Below are 26,274 nucleotides of genomic sequence, written 5' to 3' on the forward strand. Positions count from 1 at the left end.
AATAAGCCCTGGACAAGTAGATAGCTCTGTTGCTGAAATGCTGTCCCGATACATCAACGTTACAGGTTTGATCCTTGGTCAGGGCACATAAATGAGTCAACCAAAGAATGAGTAAGTGGAACAACAAACTGATGTTTTGGGGTTTGTATGTTCTTTCTCTCCTCTCTCTCTCTTCTAAAATCAAGAAATAAAATTAAAAATAAATAAATAAAACCAGTTAATGATAAGAAAACTAAGTCTCCAGCACGGGTAACAGTTAATAAAATCATGGTATATATCATCAATTATGCAATAACTGAAGATAAATACAAAGAACATGGAAATGCTTATGGTGCAATGCATTAATAAAACAATAATATTTTATCTAGATATAGCTATAAAAATACTTTTGGACAAGAATCAAAAGGAAACACTAAATGTGCAAACATATTTGTTGCAATGATAAAATTGTAGGTAAATTCCTGTTTGGTTGGTTATATCAACAATGACAAAAGAATCTCATGACTGAAAAGCTCAAAATAATGAGTAAAGTGATGGATGTCAGAAAGACATTCTCATAAGTCTACAATGACTAAAGTCCCTCCTCACCTCTATGGAAGCTCTCTCTCAGCAACAGTGGGCTCCATTTTTCTCAAACACATACCAATGTAGATTTGTCTGGTTCTACTCAAATGTTCTTTTAACACAATTTTATAAGTATAGTGTGGGCTGAGAGTCATTTAAAATAAGAACTCAAAAATGAGCTGCTAGACTGGCATTAAAAAAAATGATTCTCTCCACACATTAAACTGCAAAAGCTTGTGCATCTTATTTGTTCCCCTTTAGGGTGAAAACTTCAGACACACATCTCTTCTCTGCTGAAGGCGGCATTTTTCAATCAGTTCTTCTAGTAATAGGCTATCACACACTTAAATTAGGAACACTCTTGAATTAGGTAAAGTGCTCCTGCAAACAACTATATGAAATCAGACAAATCTGATCAGTGTATAGTAAAAAAGCAACTGGATATAGACAAACATAGTCCATAGACAAGACCTGCAAAGACCAGTGCTGTTACAGAGCCTATCTCTAGGTATTAATCTTTGCTTCTGATCCCATAACTGACACTTTTGCTTTCTCTCTTACTAGCCATTTTTACCCAAACTTTAAGTCTACAATTATATTTCTTCCTAAGTACCTTGCCCTTTATACCTATATTATTCACTCATGCTGTTCCTTTTCAGAGAAAGAAGCAAGCTGAATAATCTGTCCAAAGACCAGTATGCTTCTTAACAAAAAATTGTGCTTACCTCATTTCCATACACCATCAAATGATGAGTTGTAATGAGAGATTTGAAGACCACCACCCAACTACTATTAGTAGTTCTTTCAAATAAACTGTCTGCCAACTGTGGGATGTTCACATTCATCTCATTTGTGCACTGAATTAAGTCTGTAATAAAAAAAAAAAAAAGATTACTTTATTCTCTGGCTTTAATTTATTGTTAAAGCCAGATCTGATACTAACAGGTGAAAGATCTAACAGCGTGAAACAACAAAAGGAAGTTTGGAAAAGTTGTTAAAAACCTCTCAGAAGAAAAACTGAGACCATTATCATCTACCTAAGAGGGTATTGATTAGGATCATGTAAGTCAGTGGTCCCCAACCTTTTTTGGGCCACGGACCGGTTTAATGTCAGAAAATATTTTCACGGACTGGCCTTTAGGGTGGGACGGATAAATGTATCACGTGACTGAGACAAGCATCAAGAGTCTTAGACGGATGTAACAAGAGGGAATTTGGTCATTTTTAAAAAATAAAACATCGTTCAGACTTAAATATAAATAAAACGGAAATAATGTAAGTTATTTATTCTTTCTCTGCGGACTGGGATTGGGGACCACTGATATAAGTGATTAAAACTTCCTCAGAGAATAATTCACTCACGTTTTTTATTTATCTCAAAGGAAATTACCTCAAGGCCTGGAAGAACTTCCACAGTCCTCTTACTACAAGTTATACTAGTATTATTCATCCCTACCTTTTAAAAATATTTTTTTTAAAATTCATACATGTGGAAGCATGAACAAACCTTTATTAATATCTTCCCTAGAATACTGTGTTTGCACTAATAGGAAGATAACAGATATGAACGGCCGAGAGAGTGGGGTCTCAGATTGTTTATATAGAACAATTCTCATTCTTTTCTCCCTCTGTTCTACTGAGTTATCTCAGATATCAGTTGATAGCAACTAGTTAACACTGACGAAACTGAAAAAAAAATGGACTGAAGTTTCTTACTGCAATAAATTTCCAAATAAAAAATGATCCAGGAATTCTATTCAATATTACTCTGAAAAAGTTAAAACAATGTTTCAATTTTATATTTCAAACTGGAAAGCATTACTATAAAAGTCTAATATACAAATTGTTTTAGTACTAAAACTCATAAAAAGCTTAGTAGACCACAAAGTTTCACCTCCAATCTGCTTAAGTGATTATTATTGGCAAATTCAACCAAAAAAAGAAAATACAAAATATGATCCAACAGAGAATAGAGAGGATGACCAAAAAATGAGTTGTTTTACTTTTAATGTATAAATATCTCAGTTGTCATTACCATAAAGGGTAAAAAATAAAGTTATTCATGACTCACTAATAGTTTATCCACTTTCAACCTTCAGCACATAATGATTATAGTATATGAATTCAAGTGACTTAACTTAGCATTGATTGCTAGTATAAAACATCAATTTAACTATGACCAAATATCTGCTCATAATCTTTCAAAATGTTTGTACTAACAGGTCCAATTATTATACAACATAACATTAAATAAGCAAACCCATTTTAGATAAGCTGTTTCCCAGGCCAACAATGCTTTAAGAACAAAGCACAACAGTCAAATAGAGTGCCCACAGAACAGAAAAATGACATGAAGCTTTCACAATTCAGATGACTTGCAACACAAATTAAATAGTACATTCTTCAACTTGCTCTGTATGGTTCAGCTCCTATTGTAATAAGGAAAAAGAGAATTTGATCTCTGCCTTCTCTGAATCTCCTCAACAGTACTTATACTTGTCCTATGGCACTGAAAATATATTGTACTTGCCTTATTTCCAAAAATAAGCTTTCTTTGTCTCTCAAAATTCAATTTACTGAGGGCATGGCCTATCTATCTCTTGTTCATTGTGAATTCTTTAAAACTTCAAGCACAGTGGTCAACTTCTGAACCTAATTATAAGTTATATTCCTAGCTTTTTTCTCTATATTTACCTTTATAACATAAACTAATTTTCTATATCCTTCTAGAAGCTGTCTTAACAAATTATTCAGTTCTTAAATAGTTACCTCCTCATGATCATATTAACAATCATTTTACTCCTCAGAATCTTATTTTATTTGTTTTCCTTTCTTTTTTATTTTAGTGAGAGGAGGGGAGGCAGAGACAGACTCCTGCATGAGCAAACTGGGATCCAACCGGCAAGCCCAGGAAGAGGCGATGCTCTGCCCATCTGGGGTGTTGAGTCATTTTTATACTGCCTGAGGCAGAGGCCATGGAGCCATCCTCAGCACTGAGCTCAACACTGGAGCCAATTATGCCTTGGTTGTGGGAGGGGAAGAGAGAAAGGAAGAGGGGAATGGAGGGGGGTGGAGAAGCAGATGGGCGCTTCTCCTGTGTGCCCTGACCAGAAATCGAACCCACTGCAAAATTTCTTGTCACAATACTACCCCAAAGGTACTCCTACCACTGTGTATATATGCACTCCCTAAAACCAATCAGTAACCAGATCTCCTACACCTCCAGCAATTCCATTTTCTCCTCTCCATCCGACTATCACTGCTAAAGCCAGAGTTCAAATCTTATGTATTTCTTCACTAGGTGTACCATTTCTCCTGGGAGTATTCAAAAATTGGGAAGGGAGATTATCACACTCTCTGAGGGGTTTTACTGGCATTTAATATCAAGGATAAGGAGACTATCCTGCAATGTACAATCAGTATTTCACAATTAAAAATTGCCTCACCCCAAAGTATCCCCACTGAGAAATGTTAGACTGACCTCTTAATTTTTATTTTCTTTGTGTGACAGAGACGGACAGATATGGACAAACAGGAAGGAGACAGATGAGAAGCATCAATTCTTCGTTATAGCACCTCAGGTGTTCATTGATTGCTTTCTCATATGTGCCTTGACCAGGGGGCTACAGCAGACAAAGTGATCCCTTGTTCAAGCCAGCGACCTCGGGCTCAAACTGGTGAGCCTTGCTCAAACCAAAGGAGCCCACGCTCAAGCCAGTGACCACCTGGGTACTCCACGTCCCAGTCCAATGCTCTATCCACTATGCCACCGCCTGGCCAGGCCCAACCTCTTCATTTTAATAACACTTGATTCAAGGACTCATCCACCTCACACCACCAAATATTCTCTAAACTGGGCTTAGAATGATTACACACAACACAAAGTAACTGATTAGCCTCAGTAATGTCCTCACTGCTTCTAGGATGGCATACATTTCATTCTTAACAGTGTCTTCCTTTCCAACACCCCACGTAACAGTTTTCTGTGATGTACCTGACTGTTTCATGCCCAAATCTTGCCATTCTTGCCCATTCTTCAAAATGAATGAAATTTTCCCCTCTGTGAAGTCTTCTACTTCACAGACTAAGACCTCCAAACAGGTATCAAAGTTGGCACATAATTCTACACTAGACTATTATTACTCTACACTATAATTATGCTGCTCACAGAAATTAGGGGATATTTCAAAATGAATATGAAGTGATGAAATATCCCCTAATTTTTGTGAGCAGTATATAAAGTAGAAACATTGTGCAGAGGAAAAATTAACTGCATGGAGAAAATTACTTGCTTGAATTAAAATACATACTTTGGGGAAGTATGTCCTGCAGAGTTTGTGTAACTATTCAGATATTTTTTTCTCTCCGTACTCTATTTGTATAATTTTTATTTTGCATTTAGTCTACTTTGGTTTCATAATGTCAGCATAAACTCATATTTTATTTTCCTTATTATATATGAAGTGATATATTTTAGCTTCTGAAGTTACTCCTTAATATCTGTGCGGCCATTTCTAAACAATTGTTTTCATAAGCAGTATAAAAAGCCATTATTTGTTAGAAATTCTTTAACTTGAAATTTTCCACATGTAATAGACTCAGCTTTGTTTTTCGACCTTTTGGGAAGAGCAGGTTGTACAAATAGTTGTAATTGTTGTTTTAGTCTATGTAAAAATTAACATTTGGATGCTTTTTTAAAGTCATTTAGGACTGTCTATATCCATACTAAAATGAATGTATTTATTCAAAAAGTAAGAGTGACCACTGTATGTGAACACTATTTTAGGCCTTTGGGAATATAGCAGAGAAGAAAACATGGCCCTGCCCACATGGAAGTTGTATTTTAATTGGGAGAGAAAGACTTTAAACAAACTAATATGAGTTAGGTGATAGGTGCTTTTGGAGAGAAATACAGCAGAGTAAGTGGGTATAGTCAAGTGTTTGGAGGTGTCAAGGAATGCCCTAAGGCTTGGTTATTTTTCTTTTTTTTTTGATATATATTCAGAGACCTTCATCTGATAAGGTGACATCTGAGCAAAAATCTATAGGAATAAAGCAAGGGGGCTAAAAGTATAGGTAACTGGGAGGAGAATGTTCTAGGTGGAAGAAACAGGAAGCGCTGGGTGCTCAGGTACTTGGCTACGGAGGCCCTGCAAAGATGTCAACGTAACTGAAACAGACCGATGCTGGGGGAGAGCTGATCACAAAGGAAATATACACTGCTCACAAAAATTAGGGGATATTTTATCGCTTTATAATCATTTTGAAATATCCCCTAATTTTTGTGAGCAGTATACTAGTAGTAACTTGAAAATGCCTCCATATCTAAGCTCCAACAACTCAGAAGGAAATGTTTTCTCCACCTCTTACTAACCAAAAGCAAACTGTTTCAACGAAAAGTCAAGCACTGCCTGGGAATCTTCACACTAGTAGATTTCATTTCTTAAAAAGCACAATGTGGTATTAAATTTTCCTTGCAAATCATACGGGTTCCAAAACAGAAACACATCTTAAATTTGGTTTTAGCTACTCACATTAAGAATATAAAAATTGAAATACCTTTTTTTTTTAAATACCTTCTTGAATATTACACTATTAACTACTCCTAAACCCCATACTCAAACAAGTAACTACTACATGATGTGTAGGTTCTTCGTTTTAAGGAAAGATGAGAATTCATGAGGATTTCTATTATTTAAGGGCAGGAAGAAACAAGGCCTACCATTGAAATAAAGAACATTTTTCCAAAAAGAATAGAAGGAACCAAACCCTGCTTACAAATGCTCACTTTTACTTAATATGCCTCTCCAACAATGTCTGGGGTAGATAAAGTAAATGTTAATTGTATTAACATATGTAAGGCACTTGACCACAAGTAAGGGCACAGGAAGTCAGTAAGTGACAGATTTATTAATAAAATTAAAATTTTGTAAAAGACAAGAGTGATTGGAAACACGTACACAAAGTGAATACCCAACTAGTCAATTTAATGCAAGTCCTAAATTTCTAACTTATTTATTTTTTTGACAGAGACAGAGAGAGAGAGTCAGAGAGAGGGACAGATAAGAACAGAAAGATAGGAAGGTAGAGAGATGAGAAGCATCAATTTTCGTTGCAGCTCCTTAGTTGTTTATTGATTGCTTTCTCATATGTGCCTTGACCGAGGGGTTGCAGCAGAGCGAGTGACCCCTTGCTCAAGCCAGCGACCTTGGACTTAAAGCCACCAACCTTTGGTCTCAAGCCAGCGACCCCATGGTCAAGCTGGTGAGTCCATGTTCAAGCCAGGCAACCTCGGGGTTTCGAACCTGGGTCCTCCACATCCCGATCTGATGCTCTATCCACTGCACCCACCACCTTCTGGTCAGGCAATTTCTAGCTAATTTAAAACAAAAACAGTAAGAAAAGTAATGAAATGCAAAACAGTATTTTTGTATTTAGAGAAAAATGTTCAGCAATATACAAGTAATCAATTAATAGATGGTTTCGTTAATCATATAGACACCCACCACCCTCCTCACTCCCCCCCCCCCCCCGCATATGGTTCACTAAACTTAGAAACCTAGGGTACTTAGATTCACTTCCTCAGAGAGTCAGGCAACCAGCCAGTGGCATGCATCATTAGCAAAATGGAGAAGCCTCAAGTTCCCATCTAAACGGGCACTCACTACGCTGTATCAAAACTATGCTGATACCCAAACAGAATTTCTACTTAATAAGCTTGGCTAAAAACAAAGATAGTTTTTTATTTAAAACAATATACCATAATCATTTAGCCAAATGATACTAACTTTATCAAAAGGGTCAATCTGAATGATACTCTTTGCAACTGCCTTTAGAATCAATTTTGGTAACATAAGACTGATTTTTTCAGTCACTTAGAAAATTGAAGATACACTCAATTTGGAAGGCAATTTTAGTGGTTCATCAAATATTGCTTCACTGATCAGATCCTGGAAATTTTTCCTGGATAGTAGTACAAATAAAAAAAAAAAAATATTCACCAAGAAACAGTAACTAGAGGGTAAGAAAATAGTTTCTGAACTTTTGATATAAAGGATCAGCAACATTTTATTCATTTAACAAAAATTTAAAAGTACTTAGGAAATATGCTCACTGAAATCAGACGATAGTACAAACACACACACCTGCCTGTCAGAAGTGTCAAATGTCTGGGAAACACAATGAACTCTAATAGCTTACTATATTCAAACTTTTTGTGTGTAAGGAGTCACAAAGTATGGTCCAAATTAACTGCTACAATTTTATCTTGTGGGGTCCTCTGTGAGAAAAGATACAATGTTAAACTTTAACAAAATTTCCATTAGAATTAACAAAAACTAACTTCACAGACTAATTTATACAGTAAGAAATAAATCTATCCAACATGTTAACTGGATCTAAAGAAAAAACTCAGGGGCCTGACCTGTGCTGGCGCAGTGGATAAAGCGTTGACCTGGAACACTCAAGTTGCCAGTTCAAAACCCTGGGCTTGCCTGGCTAAGACACATATGGGAGTTGATGCTTCCTGCTCCTCCCATCTTCTTTCTCTCTCTCTCTCCTCTCTAAAATGAATAAATAAAACTCTAAAAAAAAAATAAAAGATAAAACCCAGGGCCTGATCAAGTGGTGGCACAGTGGATAGAACGTTGACCTGGGATGCTGAGGTCCCAGGTTCAAAACACTGAGGTCACTAGCTTGAGCACAGGCTCATCCGGCTTGAGCATAGGCTCACCAACTTGAGCATGTGGTCACCAGCTTGAGTGTGGTATCATCGACATGATTTCATGGTTGCAGGCTTGAGCCCAAAGGTCGTTAGTCTGAGCAAGGGGTCACTGGCTCAGCTGAAGCCCCTGGTCAAGGGTCAAGGCATGTATGAGAAGCAATCAATGAATAACTAAAATACAGCAACTACAAGTTGATGCTTCTCATCCCTCTCCCTTACCCTCCACACCCTCCTCTCCTGACTCCCTGTCTGCATCCCCCCTCCACCACACTTAAAAACAAAACAAAACAAAATAGGGAAGATTCAGAGAATATAGAACGCTCAGTACAAGTAACAGGATTGAGTTAATTTGAAAAGAAGAGAGAAGGGGGTATGTAAAGTATTAAAAAGAAATGACAAAATGACATTTTATCCAAATGTTTTTGATAAAAGTATTATGAAGCAATTTAAGTGGACATGTCCAATAATGGTGGGATAACTCATTAAATGACAGCAGCTTGAAAATTAAATTCTGTGAGGCCAACAAATATATGGCAACAAAAAAAAAAGCATACAAGAGAAAATGCTGACAGTACATTACCATGTTAAAAAAAAAGTCCATTTTTTAAATTGTAGATGTATATTTTCTGATATACATCTGTAAATATTTTCCTAAATCTAGGGTGATACAAAAAGAACACTTTCAAAATTATTCAGTAACTAAGTCACATATGAACAGGTAGTCAAACAATAAGCAAAGGAACTATTATCACTTATTTCCATTTTACAAAATCTCAAGTCAACACCTCTCACGTCACAGAGCAGACACCAATCCTGTATGTACTGTTATTCATTCTAGACCCTCTGGGACATATCATGATCAATTTCAGACATATTCCTGTATTTTATAATGGACATGAGGGAAAGATGGTATAATCCTAAGAGTTGTACTAAGTTAACAGCTGGAAATTTTGTACACACTGTTACAGAGGTAGGCCAGTATTCTGAACATAAGTTCAGTCTCTCACCATGAAGAAGAAACTCCAGAACCCACAAAGTAAGGTGAAGTCTCATCGTACTTTAAAAAAAAAGTTGCAGCAGTAGGAAAAATCAATTTGTTAGCACAACTATGTATATATGTTATTTCTGTTACTGTGTTCTCTGCAAAATGAATGAACTAAAAATTCATCCAAAAACTAAGAAATACAAAATCAACTCTACAATTTGGTAATTTAACCTGGTTATTAAATTTTTCTTTTAACTGATTTTTTTAAAACTACTATGAATGCCTGATCAGTGGTGGTGCAGTGGATAGAGGATCAACCTGGGATGAGACTGTAAAGGGGTCACAAAGTATGGACCAAATTAACTGTTCAAAACCCTGAGGTTGTCAGCTTGAACGCAGGGTCACCAGCTTGAGTGCAGTGTCATCAACATTATTCCAAGGTCTCTGGCTGGAGCAAGGGATTACTGACTCTGCTTGAGTCTCCCCAACCCCCATCAAAGCACGCATAAATGAAGCACTCAATGAACAACTAAAGTGATGCAACTAAGAATTGATGCTTCTCATCTCTCTCCTTCTGTCTGTCTTCCTGTCTTCTCTAAGAAAAAGAAAAACCACTATGTAAAAGGTGCCCCCTTTAAAAACTATTCAACAGAAAAGCTGGTTTACAAATTGTCCCATTATCTAGCTATTTTAAACAAAAATTTTTAAAGATACATCAGTGCTAATTTGGGAGGCTTATGGAGGCCACCTAAATAAATCAATTTTAAAAAGATGAATAAAATATATAACAGATTTAGGAAGCATTCTTGGGGATATATCACATTACTAGCGAGTATCGCATGTCTTCAGAACATCTTAAAAAGCAACAAAAGAGAAAGAAATAACCTCTTTCATATCTGTAGCAGGAGAAAGTGGAACTAAAGAGAAGAGATTCTGAAAAGAATTCAAATGGAGCGAGGTAAACAAAGCCAACCCTAAGGTACTCTACATTAATGTCTAGCTAAAATTTAGCCTCTTAAGTCATAGCTGAACACAAGCCAGGTTTGCTGAATTGTCTGTACTTTAATTTTCAAAGTGCAAAATAGTTTTAGTTAATGGAATCATAAAATTTTAATCATATACAAAACATTCTTTTCAAATCAGCCCAACTGACTGTCTCTTAAAATTGTCTATCATTATTTATGCACTTGCCTCTTCACCACAAATCTATTATAAATACATAAAATTTTACCCAAAAAAAAGAAGTTTAAATCATGAAAATGCTATAGAAAAAATATATACTCTTGGATACTCTCAGAATTCACTGACACTGACTAATTTTTCAAATGAAAGCATCATTTTTCCCCCTCCATGAACAAAAAGATTTAGTCTACCATGTAAGCATAATTAACATAAAGTCTGAAAACCTAAAGCTTCTCCTTGGTCTTCTGGTGTATTCTGCACTCCTACCACTAGCTAGAAGACGGTAACTATACAGAAAACAGCCAAAACCAAAAATTGGTTCATGTTTACATGTAAACAAACTACTTAATTTTGAGATTGTTTAGGATTCCATTCAAGTACTCCAAAGTAGTGCTTTCCAAATCTAGATAGCCTACTCTCATCCCTGATTACAAATAAGGATATGAGATGTGAGGAGAACCATATTCTGGTAAGCATTACCTCAATGATAACTATTATTGGTGTTAATTTTTAATTTAGTAGAAAATGTAAGATAAGAAAAAGTTACTGAATAGAATAAAAACACATCACTTAACATAAGAATTAAATTTTTTATTTAAACTGAATAGGAAAACAAATAAGCATTATAGTATTCCACCATAAAAACAGCAATAACATGTCCATGGTTGAAAACAAAAGGTGTCTTCATTTCCTTCTTTGAACATCTGAAGTTCATAATTACAATCCCTTCTATAGGAAAAACAACATACTAAGTACAGTATCTAGTAATTTTATCGCCTGACCAGGCGCTGGTGCAGTGGATAGTGTCAAACTGGGACACAGAGGACCCATGTTTGAAGCCCCAAGGTCACTGGCTTCAGCGCAGGCTCATTCTGCTAGAGCACTGGGTCGCTGACTTGAGCATGGAATCGTAGACAAAAGGTTGCTTGCTTGAGCAAGGCGTCACTCGCTCTGCTCTAGTGCCCCATCCCCACCCCCATCAAGACACATATGAAAATGCAATCAATAAATAACTAAGATGCTGGAATGAAGACTTGATGCTTCTCATCTCTCTCCCTTTCTGTCTGTCTGTCTCTGTCCCTCTCTCTGACTCTCTGTCAAAAAAAAAAAAAAAGAACATGAAAATGACAAACTCTTTTTTTTATTACATTCTAAGAACTTAATTAATAGTTCTTGAGCCCAGTTAAGGATACATAATCAGGATTCTCCAAAAACAATCTAATATTGGCTGGATCAGAAACAAACAAAATCGGATTTCCTTAAAAAAAAAGAAGGCATGTAAGGCCAACTAACAATACATTATGAGTACTGTACTTACTTCCAAATGCTGTAAACTAGAAAAAGTCCTGGGGGACGAGGGGGTAGAAAACAATGGAAAGAATTCTTTCATTCAAAAAAAAACAAACAAACCAGGTTATAGGAATTAAAACTTGATAGGCTCTGTGAATATTCAGATCAGAGTACTTTAACAGAAAAAAATAAAATTATCTGAAGGGGTTCAAGGAATTGTGACTAAGTCTGGAGAGAAGTGTTATTAGTAGGCGATGATCAAGCATCCTTCCTGGTTTTCCTGGAATAGTCCTTTTCATACCTGTTGTCCCAGGGTCCCATTCAGAAAGCACATCCTTTCACTCTCAAAAGCGACCCAGTTTAGAATAAATTTTATGTCACCCTAGTTATAAGTGACCTAATAAAAGTCTACATGCAGTGAAGGAATTAATACACTATTACCATTTATTCCTTGTGTATTTACATTTTTCTCTCTAGCAGCACCATATTCTGGTTCTTCCCCAACCTATCTATATCTAAAACACAAACAGGTATCTGACCTGAGAAAATCATCTAATCTCCTAACTGCACTGAAATCGCTATGCAAATGAATTTCTTCTCTGAAAATCAATCTAAGGTAGTCTGTGTATTTGGAGATATGAGAAAATTTCACTTCTATGTCCAAAAATATCTCATGATTAAAAAATAAGAACATAAATCTCAACTGTCATCTGACTGTCCCACTTTTGTTTTAAGCAATCAAGACTCATTACATATTTTGTTAAAATAAATCTAGGACTCTTCTGTTTTCTTTGATCTTCGACAGTGTGTAGCATGGTACCTTGCATATGTGTTGGTATGATGGTATAAATATTTGTAGATGTACGGGTAAAACAATTGCCCATTTCTCCACTCATAAGGTTCAGGGGAGAGAAAAGAAAATAACAGGCAAAAAGTCCTCCCCACAACTAAGTTCATGTTCTTCTGTAACAGCCAAGCCCAAGTCTAAAAAGTAGAAATCCAAGAGAATTTTCGTGTTTTATTCTGAAAGAAAAGTATGTGTTAATTGCAACTGCTATGTAGAAATTTCGTTTCCAAAAGAATTTTCGTGGCTTCTCTAAATAATTTAAATTTTGCCTAGTCAGGAAAAAAAAAGATTACAGTGAGCCTCTCTGCCAGTCTACCTCATGCAAAATGCAAACTTCATGTCCCCAATACAATTAAAATAACAGTATCTTTATACTCCATCTTCCTGCAGCTTTCCAAACCTCAAACAAATTCAACGATATTCACTGCATACTATAATATGCCAAATAGTCTTAGGAATTAAACATATACAGTAGTGGACAAAGCTCCTGCCATAATGAAGCTTATACTGTATACCAGGGAGGAGAATCTGTAAACAAATGAACAAATTACATGTCGACAAGATGGTGGTAAGTGTAAAATGAGCATATGTTTGTAGGAGGTTGCTATTTATACATGATAATCAGGAATCTGGGATAAAAGAGACTTCTGAAAATTACAGTAACAATAGCAGTGTGTCACCAGTGACCTAGAAGCCTACAGAACTGACCACTATGATCAACAACCTTCTCCAAAAACAATACATTTAACACTTAACATATATAGTACATAATATTTAATGTGCTTTTTATTTAGTAGTTCTGCTTCTCTGTACCAACTATAATTAACACTAATAATAAAATACTAAGAAAAAAAAACAGGTGATTCTCTCATGCAAGTATCTATGTATGTTTAGGTACAAGTATATAGACAGCTGTTGGTCAAATAAATTTGTAAAATATGATTTTTATGTTTGCTTGCTTATAGTTTGCATTGGGGGCTGGGCAGCGCCAGGTATACGTGATCTGTGAAATTGCAAATTACCTTCCTGCTTAGGAAGGGCCATTGTCTTGTTAATGTTTGCTGGAGGAGAGGTTTTTATTTTTCACTCCAGAAAGTTTTGAAAAGAGGAGGCAGAGAGAAGCCATGTTTTGCAGGGAGAGCATAGAGGATGCAGAGTGCTGAAGAAGAAGCCATACTGGCAGAGAAGGGAGAAAGTGTGCAGATGGGGAACCAGAGCGAAGGGCTTTTGTGAGCTCTACTGAGACTGGTGGGGCCTCTGATTCTAGGAGGAACCTAAGAAGATTCTCGGGGTTGTGGAACCGGATAATGTGTTAGGGCTTTGTGAGCTCAAAAAGAAGAGGGAAGTGTTTTCCCTGTGTGTTTGCTCGTTGGCCAGTGCGAGACTTTAATAAAGGAATAGCCCACCATTTTTTGGTTCCACTGTTTCTTTATCATCTGTCCAAATTCAATGAGAACCTGCATGCGCATGACCACAACAGCAGTGGCTACTGGCCCTACAATAACATTACATATATTTCCAAAATCCACATTCTATCTGTGAATGAAGAGTCCCTCAAATTTCAGAGATGATTTATCTTTCTCTTGTTTATGAAAATGCAATATAAATTTCAAATGATCTAAACAAGTAGCAAAAAAATTTTTGACCACCTTTCTCCCTTTGCTCTACAATTCTAATCTTTCACCAATTTATTTTTTTGTTGTGACAAAGGCTCCCCAAATAAGCCTCCTACACAACTAAAATGCTTCTATTTTGATTAATACTACTTTTCAAGTATGATCCCTCCCTAAACCGGACAAATAGTGGAAAACGTTAACTACCTTTTGTTTTCACTGCTCTATTGAATACCTTACAGAAGAACTGGGATTATAGGCAGGTGTGGAGAAGGGATGTCTGTTTTTTATTCTTTCTATTCCATTAAAGTTCATTTTCTCCCTAAACCTCTTCTCTGGCTCACACTTAACTTGAAAGCCTATCCTGTTACTAATTTCCAATATCTGCTTCAAACAATAATGGTGTTGATGCGAATTTCACCACCACCAAAGGTATGCTTTAGGCTCGCCTACCTCCACTTCCATATATGGCCCTATCCAGTTCCACGTGCTAGAACTGCACTATAACAGGATCAAGTGGCATCAGAATGAGCAAAGGTCTGTCAAATTCTATATTCACTATTGACCATTATGTCTTCGGGTATGTTAATTAGCCACTACATTTCAATTTCTCCATTTTAGAAATAGCAATAATTTTTACAATATATTGTGAAAATATATTTAGAGTACTGTGTAAGCTTTTTTTTTTTTTTTTTTTTTTTGTATTTTTCTGAAGCTGGAAATGGGGAGAGATAGTCAGACAGACTCCCGCATGCGCCCGACAGGGATCCACCTGGCACGCCCACCAGGGGGTGATGCTCTGCCCCCTCCGGGGCGTCGCTCTGTTGCGACCAGAGCCACTCTAGCGCCTGAGGCAGAGGCCACAGAGCCATCCCCAGCACCCAGGCCATCTTTGCTCCAATGGAGCCTCAGCTGTGGGAGGGGAAGAGAGAGACAAAGAGGAAGGAGAGGGGGAGGGGTGGAGAAGCAGATGGGCGCCTCTCCTGTGTGCCCTGGCCGGGAATCGAACCCGGGACTTCTGCACGCCAGGCCGACGCTCTACCACTGAGCCAACCGGCCAGGGCCTGTGTAAGCTTTTAAGCACCATTACCAATATTAAATATTGTTAGTTTTACTTAGTAAATTTTATTGGTAAATTTTCCCCTCATTTTAGTAAGACTATTCCTCTATCGCTTTTCCAATATGGTATTATAAAACCAACTCAATCTCAATGACTTTTACAAAACCTCTTTTAAAAGGTTTATAAACCCCAATTTCTTCAACTGGGAAGTGTTAACATAGTTACCTGCACTTGATCTTAAAGAGTAGCAAAATTTACACATGCAAATTTTTTTTATATTTTACAAAATTCTTTTAATCTTTAGTCGTCTAATCATTACACAACAGCCCTGTGACAAGCAAGGAATGCCGTTATCTCCAATGTAAGAATTTTAACGCCTACCAAAGTAACACAACCTAGTAGCTATGCTGGAACTAGATAATTTGAAACAATAATCTTTCCACTAGAGGGATGCATGAAGATATATACATGTTTTCTCTCAATTCTCTCTCTTCATTCCAGGTGGTCTGAGTCTTGTCATCCTAGTCTGAACTTCACACATTCTCTCTTTATAGCCCTCACAAATCTAATTACTGGTACAGACAGTAACCACTTCTTGTCCGGTACAGTATATTCTGCTCATTAGCATTACCTTCATTCTGGTGCAATAAACTTAAATTGACTGGAAGTAGGAAGGCACATTGTTCAACCCAAGCTCACAAGGAACAGGTTTCAAGAGTTTCAGCCTGGCACATGGTGGCACAGTGGAGAGAGCATTAACCTGGAATGCTAAAGTCACTGGTTAGAAAGCCTGGGCTTGCCCAGTCAAGGCATATATGACAAGCAATCAATGAACTATTAATACTAACGTGAAGCAACTTTGACTTGATACCTCATGCTCCCCTCCACTTCTCTCTCTCCCCCTCTCTCTAAAATCAATAAATAAAAAATTTTAAAATAAATTAAAATGTAAAAAAATAAAGTTTTTTGGTCATCCCCATCTCCAAGTGCCTCAGAAATTACAAGATTTAATTTATAAGCAAAGTTGAAAAAAACTCAAGAATGTTACAAAACAAAGTCAACTCACCAGATTTTAGATGAGGAGGGCTTACATGTTTTTACACGAGAGGAACACATAAGTTTTAGTCATATGTTCCAGAGATGTGATCATTCCAAGTAACAGAATAGGTAAACTGTGTTTAAAAGGGCCTCAGAAGGTACACTATCTTCTTGGTTGGTCACTAGCTAAGATAGGAAAACATAACTCTGATTAACAAGAACTCTGATTAACAAAGTCAAAGAAAAAGCACTTCTAGCTTAAGTCTAGAGGCCCGAAGATAGAAAGCGGCTCAAGCTTCTCTCTCAAAAGGTGTCCCCGGATACAAGGAAATGTCTTTCTCCCAGCAGTGAGCCAAGGAGTGCCTCCCTAGCTACTCTATAAACAGCATCCTCGCTTCGCTGGCCAGTTGCAAACTTTGTAAGTAAGTTTTAAGTCAGTACCTATGGTTCTTTTTTATCACCACTCAGTTGTGTTTCACAGTGTTCCTAGGATGTGCTACAGATATCACTTGAAAATAATGGCTTGGTCCAGCATAAGTTATCAATTCAAAAGAGTATTCTGCAAGAATATGAAGAATAACAATAAGTAAGTGTGTATACTATACCAAATATATAATCTTTATTATTATTATTTTTGCAAGGGTGGGCAGACAGGGACAGACAGGAAAGGAGAGAGACGAGAGGCATCAACTCATAGCTGCAGCATCTTAGTTGTTCACTGATTGCCTTCTCATCTGTGCCTTAATTGGGGGGCTCCAGCCGAGCAATGACCCCTTGCTCAAATCAGCAACCTTGGGCTTCAAGCCAGCAACCTTGGGGCTCAAGCCAGCGACCTCTGGGTTTTGAACCTGAGTCCTCAGCATTCCAGGCCATGCTCTATCCATTGCACCATCACCTGGTCAGGGTAAGTCTAAAATCTTAACAGAGTTAAGACAGTCTTGACATTCGACGTTCTGAATTTATGATGCTCACTCCCAGAAAAACTTAAAAAAATTGAGATGTGAGTGTTTTGGCTTACACCATCAGCATCTTACGAACTACGGGGGCGAACTAGTTTGGCTGCATGCAGAAGAATACGTAGTAACGAGGCATGTGAATGAGGAAGTTGATGTCCCCCAGTAGGCTTACTTATGCCATTTGGGACTGTTAAAAGCTCAAGTGTTCCATTTGTGTTGCTTCGTTTGGCGACTTTTTGGCCCTATGACTCCTAAATGAAAGTCAGAGTCTTTAGATAGTAGTGCTTCAAAGAAGAGGAAAGCTATCACGATGGATGTCACAGAGCTACTGGCATCACATGGAAAGGAGCTGTCTGCTGAGGACCTCATTCAGCTGGAGAAGCAGCTGACTGAAGAGGAAGAGATAGGAACCCTAGAACCCAAGAGATTTACTACCAAGGGTTTGGCAGAAGGTTTTTCTATGATAAAGGATGGGTTGGCAAAGTTTAAGGCTGAGGACTCCAGAGCTGACAGACTCAGTAAGGTCTGCAGAGCTGTTATGAATGCCATGCAATGCTATAGGCAGATTTTGGAAGAGAAGTCATCAACCTTCCAGACTAGCCTGGAACAGTCCTTTAAGAAAGCAGAGAGGCCTGCAATAGATCCTGTACCCTTTACATCAGCTGCTTCTCAAGACACAACACCTGTAGTACAGGTAGAATCATCTCCAGTGTCTCCTACATGTTTCTTAGGTGATCTTGATTCACCTGACCCAGTATGTCCAGTACCTTCTGCAGGTTCTCCTGCCTCTCCAGCTTCCTCCTCCCAATAGGTCACCTTCTACCAGTGTGCAACGCCTCTACCAGTGTGCAGACCAGCCACAGGAATAAAGGTAAGGAGTTTTTTTTACACTCATTTTGGTCATTTTTTTTGTTGCTACATTACAGTGTACACAGTACAATGTGTGTGTGTGTGTGTGTGTGTATCCTATTCCTTCTTCTGTGGCTTAGTTGTGCTTTTATGTTCTAGATCAGGAGTCCTCAAACTTTTTACACAGGGGGCCAGTTCACTGTCCCTCAAACCGTTGGAGGGCCAGACTATAAAAAAAACTATGAACAAATCCCTATGCACACTGCACATATCTTATTTTAAAGTAAAAAAACAAAACGGGAACAAATACAATATTTAAAATAAAGAACAAGTAAATTTAAATCAACAAACTGACCAATATTTCAATGGGAACTATGGGCCTGCTTTTAGCTAATGAGATGGTCAATGTGCTCCTCTTACTGACCACCAATGAAAGAGGTAACCCTTCTGGAAGTGCGGCGGGGGCCGGGTGAATGGCCTCAGGGGGCCGCATGCGGCCTGTAGGCCATAGTTTGGAGACCCCTGTTCTAGATTATGATTTTACAACTGTGTTAGGATAGGTAAGTGACTTAGGCTAGGGTGTGTGTCAACTTACACCAAAATTCGGGTTATGTCACTGTTGTAGGAACGGAACTGTGCCATAACCCAAGGATCCCCTGTACTGAATGAAACCTAACACAAATTCCAAACCTAGTAACTATACAATTACATTATTTCTGTAAAGAAAAGTTATAAAAGCTAATGATGTGGAAATACTACCAACCAATCCTTAACTTCTCAGTAATTCCATAGTTGGCTTTACTTCTAAAAGGAAATGTACAAATAGGAATAAGGATAATGTGGTTATTTCTTCCATATCTGAAAGCAAGACAAATTGATCATATAAAGAACGAGGCATTTCCTCTAGTTTCATACTGAAATATCAAATGTAGCTATCCTATGACCCTCTTGAATACGCAGTTTTAAAAAACATATTCATTGCAAAGCAATCCATTTACCAATAAATCTTCACATTGGCCTTATCAATCAAAACTAAACCAATTCCTCCATGATAGCAACCTAAAATAAAGCTAGTTACTGCAATTATAAAATCAGTGTTATTGTCTACTAACTTAAATGCTATACCTTTCCAAAATCCTGCCCCTCCCTTTCCAAAAATACTATCTAAAGATAGACAAACTTAGCAGTTAAAAAGGGTATGAACAACAAAACAAAAAAGGGTATGAACTATTAAAATAAATCTCCTAGGTAAAATTATATATTAATACAACTAAAGATTATTCTACACTACACCAATAAATTGCTTATTTAATTTCAAGTCACAAAAGGTAAAAAGATGGCCAAAGAGAGATTGGCTACACTGTATGTGACAAGTCAATTCTAAACTAGTTACATGTACAAGTAAAAGCAAACTTTTTTTGTTCTTCTGCTTTTCTCTTAATGGTTGTCATAAGTAAACAAAAGGTTGCAGGCCGAAAAATGAGTAAATAGCTACAATTAGAAAAACTGATGCAACCTTGGCTTATTACAGAGTTCTAGCATTAACAAGTAAATATATTCGACTTCATCCACAATATGTATCCACTGAATAATATACTTCAAGAAACATATTCCTTCTAACAATCAAATTAAAAATTTTTGAAACGATGTTTAGATTTCTATGGTTCTATGAAACTAGAGTAAGGCATAAAATGAGGTTCCTCACTTAATCCAATAATTTTAAGATAATGTTACTACGCATATGAGCGTAAGGTGATGAATTAGTGATGTTCCATTACATAACTTCAGCTGATCTTCCATTATGACAAACAGCCAACATATGCAAAATCTGTACCAACAGTTAAGAGGCAACCACGATCATTCTTTTTCAGGAATCAATTCATAATCCTGGCATAAACATCATGAACTTAAATTAATCAAATTAATCAACTAAGACTATGTTGGTCAAATAAATGTGTAAATATGATATATAGGTTTGCTCGCTTATAGTTTGCATTGGGTGTGGGGGACAGGCTCTTAGCAGGCAGGGTTGTTATATCCTAAGGCAGGGGTAGGGAACCTATGGCTCGGGAGCCAGATGTGGCTCTTTTGATGGCTGCATCTGGCTCGCAGACAAATCTTTGGTAAAAAAGTTAAAAATATAAAACATTCTCATATATTACAATCCATTCATTTCCTACCACTCAAGTTCATGGTTGCAGGTGGCTGGAGCCAATCATAGCTGTCCTCTGAGACAACACCAAATTTTTATTGGATAATGTGTAATGTACACGGGTCGCTGTATGGCTCTCACAGAATTACATTTTAAAATAGGTGGTGTTCATGGCTCTCTCAGCCAAAAAGGTTCCCAACCCCTGCCCTAAGGCTTAGTTTTAAGACTAAGCTTTTCCCACCCTAAGTGACTTTGTATCAGAGACTTCCTTGTTTGTATATTGAATTAAAGGTTTTGATTTTTACACTATAAAATGGGGCAAACTGGGAGCTTGCTTGCTCTCAGTTCCTGAGATTAGCATTAGAGAGGAGAGCAGAAAAGGCCACGTGGGGGAGAGGAGAAGCAGCCAAGATGGCGGAGTGCTGAAGAAGAAGCCAGTTTGTGCAGAGAGAAGGAGATGGGGAACAGAGGTGAATAAGGCTAATGAGGTAGAAAACTTTGATTCTAGGAAACTTGGATATGTCAGTGGCTTTGGGAGCCCTGAATGGAAGAGGAAGTGTTTTCCCACTATGTGTATTTCTTGCCCGCCGGGTACAAGCTAGGATTAAAGCTAATGGCCCACCAGTTCTTGGTTCCGTTGTTTCATTACCATCTGTCCGAATCAAATATGAACCTGCATGGGCCAGGCGGCTGTGATGGTGGCCATGGCTACTGGCCTTACAGACTAAGATCATACTTGAATATTTTCAATATAAAGATTAAGTCTATCTAAGAAGTTCACATTCAAAAACTACAAACAACCTGGCCTGTGATGGTGCAGTGAATACAATGTCAATCTGGAAAGCTGAGGTCACTGGTTTGAATCCCCAGGCTTGCCTGATCAAGGCACATACAACAAGCTATCAATGAACAATTAAAGTGAAGCAACTATCAGTTGATTCTTCTCACTCCTCCTCCCCTACTCTGTAAAATCAATAAATGAGATATTTAATAAATAAACTGTTCACCAAATATTTCATTAGCCTAGTATATTAAGTCCATTACCTTTATCAAAGATTTATAAAAATATTTACTAAGATTCTATTATGCATCAGGCATTATTTTCTAGGTACCGAAAATACTAAGATATATAAAACAGAGTACCTTGTTTTCAGGAGAGATAAACATGCACAGGATGCTCTGAGTAGAAAAAGAAAATGCTTCTGCAAAGGGATAAGGGAGCAATCTGATTACAAATGCTACCCATGGCTTGCCAGTGATGGCTCATTTGAACAATTAGGGAGTAGGGGTGAGGTGGGGAAGGGTGGAGAAAAGGGTCCTGCCCTCCCTTATCAAACAAGAGTACCCAAACATACACGCCCAAAGGAGACAAACCTGAAAGGAAGACAACTACCATATTTCCCCATGTATAAGATGTACCTTTCTTCTAAAAATATGGGGTCTAAAAATTGGGTGTGTCTTATTTAGTGGCTGTAGATATTTTATTTGCATTTCCTGCTTTTTTGCTCTTGTTGAGAAGTAGTATGAATTTTATGATGAATAAAAAACTTGAGTTCAGTAACTTTATGTAATACATTTTTTTTTTCAAATTTCTGGCCCCAAAAGTAAGGTGCGTCTTTTACATGGGATCATCTTATACATGGGGTATCCTCTGGTAGACCTGACTGACAAGTGAAAAACGCAGAAAAGCAAACATTTGAGAGGTTCAAAAGGTGAATATTAAGTCTTTTACTACCAAATACTTTTACATTTTATATTATTTATATATATTTATTAAAATATATATATATAAAGGTAGATGAAAACTCATTTTGTTGGCCATTTCTTCCTAAAACAAAATCATAAAAACCAATGCTGCTCCTCAATCCCAATGACATTAATATATTTAAATTCAAACTGTTTTTCAAATGATGATGATAAACTGGTTAATGGGTCAGTCTAATGGAGAATGAAGCAAAAGAGCATAAACTGTCCCTAATCTTAGTTTCCAAAGTACCACACCAAGAACAAAAAAGCTAAAAGGTCACAAATATAGCGTCACAGAAGAGCAGAGCAGGGAGGTAATTTAGGAAAAAAGCAATTTGAGTGAAAAGGGATTTCCCTAAGCTCATATGGGTCTGGGACAAACTACCTCCTAGTCCAGTCTGGTGCTTAGTACTCTGAAATCATATTAACAATTTACTCTAAGAAGTACAGAAAGTTGCTGTCTCCCAATATAATGTTATATTTATAGGAATTATACTACTTAAAGAAACATTTTCTTCTAACTATATCCCATTCCCTAAAAGTTTTCTGTGAGCTAAGAGGGTGTTCAGATTGACTCACTTCCACTCAAGGTTCTTCACTGACATTTAAATGTTGTATTTACTGTCTATTTACTTTTACTAGTAGAGTCTCAGTCTACATATCTGTACAATAGAGCTAATTATACTACCTATTCAGTAGGTTTTTATAAAAATTAATTGTGTTAACACATATCAAGTACTCAAGACTGAAAGGGTTCCTTAAATCTTAGCTACTATTCCCTTCATGCAGGCTATGTCCCAGCTAAACTGATTTGATCGAATTTTGTGTAACACTGAAGACTGAAGTTTCCTTTAATGTTTATAAAATCCATCTTCAGATCAAAATGAAGTATACATTATTTTGATTTAGAAGACTTCTTCAAATTCCTGTGTAATCTACAGATTGAGAAATCCCCAAACCTCATATACTGCCTCTATTAATACAATCTACGCCAATCAAGTTAATATAAAAAGACTGAAGCAGCAAACTTTAATTCTCAGCTTCAAAATCAACAAAACTCCTTGCCCTCTGAATTTCTGGTCAAAATGGTGGAATGGGTAAATACAGTACTTGCGTCCTCCCACAACCACATCAAAATTACAACTAAACTACAGAACAACCATCAAGCAGAACTGCCTGAAATCTGGCTGGATGGAAGTCCTTCAACTAAGGAATTAAAGACGACCCCACCTGGAGATGAATAGGAGGGTGAAGAGGCAGAACGGTTGGTCCTACACCCACATATGGCAGTTTAAAATAAGGAGGAATATCTTGGCTGGAGAGGTCCAAGTCTCATACCAGGTCCCAGAACACAGGGTTCCAGTGCCAGGAAGAGAAGCCCCAATAACGTGTGGCTATAAATACCAGTGAGGACTGTGGCTGAGAAAGAGAGCTGCAGAAAGAAGTCCCAGGCAGCTCCTCTTAAAGTACCTTGCTGGGGGGGGACTCACTCCCTCTGAGCTCCAACACTGGGACAGCAGTTTGAAAGGAACCAGAGACATACCAGGAGAAAACTGTATTGTCAGGCATCAGGACAAAAGCTGGGTGACAGCTTTCTGCCAGACAAAAGCACTGGCAGAGGCCATGGCTCCTTTCCTGAGTCCCCCACCACCCTGCCCAAAGTTAGCAGTCTGGCAATGTATCTGAGTTTCTTCCATCAACCTGGCTCAAACTGTTTGTACTGCTCAGGTGATTCCCTGAGACCCCACCCAACTTGCTGGCTCACTCAAGCCATTTTCAATGGCTTTTCCATACAAACAGCATCTTGGTTCACACTTCGAACTTTCCTAAGATCTCTCAAATAAGCAACATCTGGCCTCTGTGTACCCCATAGCTCTTGCTAATTAGACCCGAGCCTGGCACTTAGTGGCACCTGGCCTTGGTTCACAGCTTGATCTCTCCTGGGCACCTCCAAGCCTGGCACAGGTAGCAGCCATCTACAAATAACTCTGTAGACTATGCAGGGTGGCCTGAGGAAGGGCACATCAGTGGCTGACCTTGCACCATATAGAAGATCCCAGAGCCAGTGCACTGAGTGGATAGCTTCAGACTATACCGATTACAACCCTACCACCTCTACTAGTGACACTCTCAAGGGAAGGACTCAATGAGCACCAAAACTCCACTGAAGCAAGTCCTCTCCATAAGGTTGACTCCTCCACTATAGTTACAGCCAGTCCTCAAAGCTTATCAGCCCAGGGTTCAATCCCTCCCAGTGACACCAACGGCAAACAAGGACAGTGCACACAGCCCACACAGGGGTGCACCTGGAGCACCCAGCTCAGGTGACTGCAGAGGCTGTGCCACTGGGCCCTACACGACACCTCTACCAAGTCTGGGAGACGTAGCAACTCTATCTAATACACAGAAACAAATACAGGGAAGCAGCAAAAAAGCAGAGACAAAGAAACATGTCTTGCCTGACCTGTGGGTGGCGCAGTGGATAAAGCATTGACCTGAAATGTTGAGGTTGCCGGTTCAAAACTCTGGGCACATACGAGAAGCAACAACTATGAGTTCATGCTTTCCGCTCCTTTCTCCCCTTCTCTCTCTCTCTCTCCCCTGCTCTCTAAAAAGAAAACAAACAAACAAAAAAAAACAAACAAAAAAGTCTCAAATAAAACAGGAGAAATATCCAAGAAAGAAAAAACTAAATAATATAGAGGCAAGCAAACTAGTAGATACAGAGGTCGAAACAGAGTTGTCAGGCTGCTCAAAAAACTTAGTGAGAACTTAAATAATAAGCATAAAAAAGGAGAGAAACCATAAAAAAAAAACAACTAGTGACCCTGGCCAGTTGGCTCAGTGGTAGAGCATCAGCCTGGCGTGCAGGAGTCACAGGTTCGATTCGCGGCCAGGGCACACAGGAGAAGCGCCCATCTGCGTCTCCACCCCTCCCCCTCTCCTTCCTCTCTGTCTATCTCTTCCCCTCCCGCAGCCAAGGCTCCATTGGAGCAAAGTTTGCCCGGGCGCTGAGGATGGCTCTGTGGCCTCTGCCTCAGGCGCTAGAATGGCTCTGATTGCAGCAGAGCGACGCCCCAGATGGGCAGAACATTGCCCCCTGGTGGGCATGCTGGGTGGATCCCGGTCAGGCGCATGTGGGAGTCTGTCTGACTGCCTCCCCATTTTCAGCTTTGGAAAAATACAAAAAAACACACAAAAAAACAAAAACTAGTCAGAAATGAAGGATGCACTAACTGAAATGAAGAATAATTTACAGAGAATCAACAGGAGAGTACATCCAGCTGAGACTCAAATCAGCAATTTAAAATATAAGAAAACAAAAAAAAACATCCAAATCACAACAGCAAAAAGAAAAATGAACCCAAAAAATGAAGATAATGTAAGGAGCCTCTGGGATAACTTCAGGCATACCAACATTTGTATCACTGGGGTGCCAGAAGGAGAAAAGAGTAAGAAATTGAAAATCTAGTTGAAAAAATAATGACAGAAAACTTCCCTAACCTGGTAAAGAAAATAGACATTCAAGTCCAAGAAGCATAGAAAGTCTCAAACAAGATGAACTCAAAGAGGCCTACACCAAGAGACATCCTAATTAAAATGCAAAACGTTAAAGACAAAGAGAAAAATCTTAAAAACAGCAAGAGAAAGGCAGTTATTTACCTACAGGGCAGCTCCCATAAGACTGTCAGCTGATTTCTCAACAGAAACTGCGGGCCAGAAGGGAACATCAAGAAATACTCAAAATGATTAAAAGCAAGGACCTACAAAACCAAGATTACTCTACCCAGCAACGTTATCATTTAGAATCGAAGAACATATAAAGAGCTTCCCAGACAAAAAAAAAGCTAAAGGAGTTCATCACCACCAAACCAGTATTATATGAAAGGTTAAAGGGTCTTCTTTAAGAAAACATAAAGATAAAAAAATATAAACGATTTAATATCAATAAATACATAGTTATCAAAATTGAATCTAAAAATCAAAATAAATGAACTAATGGAACAGAAACAGACTCATAGATACAGAGAACATATTGACAGTTGCCAAATGGGTGGGCGTCTGGGGGATGGGTGAAAAAGGTGAAGGGAATAAGAAGTACAAATTGGTTGTTAAAGGATAGTCATGGGGATGGATGTAAAGCACAGCATAGGGAAAAAAAGTCAATAATATTATCATAACTATGTTTGATGTCAGATGGGTATGAGGTTTATCAGGGAGATCACTTAGTAAGTTATACGTCTAATCACTAGGTTGTACACATGAAAC

The 26,274-nt window shown here is 38.0% G+C and overlaps 1 protein-coding gene across 12 annotated transcripts in view; it reads right to left on the bottom strand.

Annotated features, from left to right (window-relative positions):
• Positions 1-26,274, bottom strand: part of PICALM (phosphatidylinositol binding clathrin assembly protein) — a 140,118-nt gene that overhangs the window by 93,365 nt on the left and 20,479 nt on the right. For all 12 annotated transcript variants that reach the window (XM_066370215.1, XM_066370204.1, XM_066370263.1 and 9 more), the window contains exon 2: positions 1,290-1,432. In XM_066370215.1, the coding sequence (XP_066226312.1) occupies positions 1,290-1,432 (143 nt within the window). The remainder of the gene's footprint in view (positions 1-1,289; positions 1,433-26,274) is intronic.

The sequence above is a fragment of the Saccopteryx leptura genome, chromosome 1 (assembly GCF_036850995.1).
Source record: "Saccopteryx leptura isolate mSacLep1 chromosome 1, mSacLep1_pri_phased_curated, whole genome shotgun sequence".
Taxonomy (NCBI): domain Eukaryota; kingdom Metazoa; phylum Chordata; class Mammalia; order Chiroptera; family Emballonuridae; genus Saccopteryx; species Saccopteryx leptura.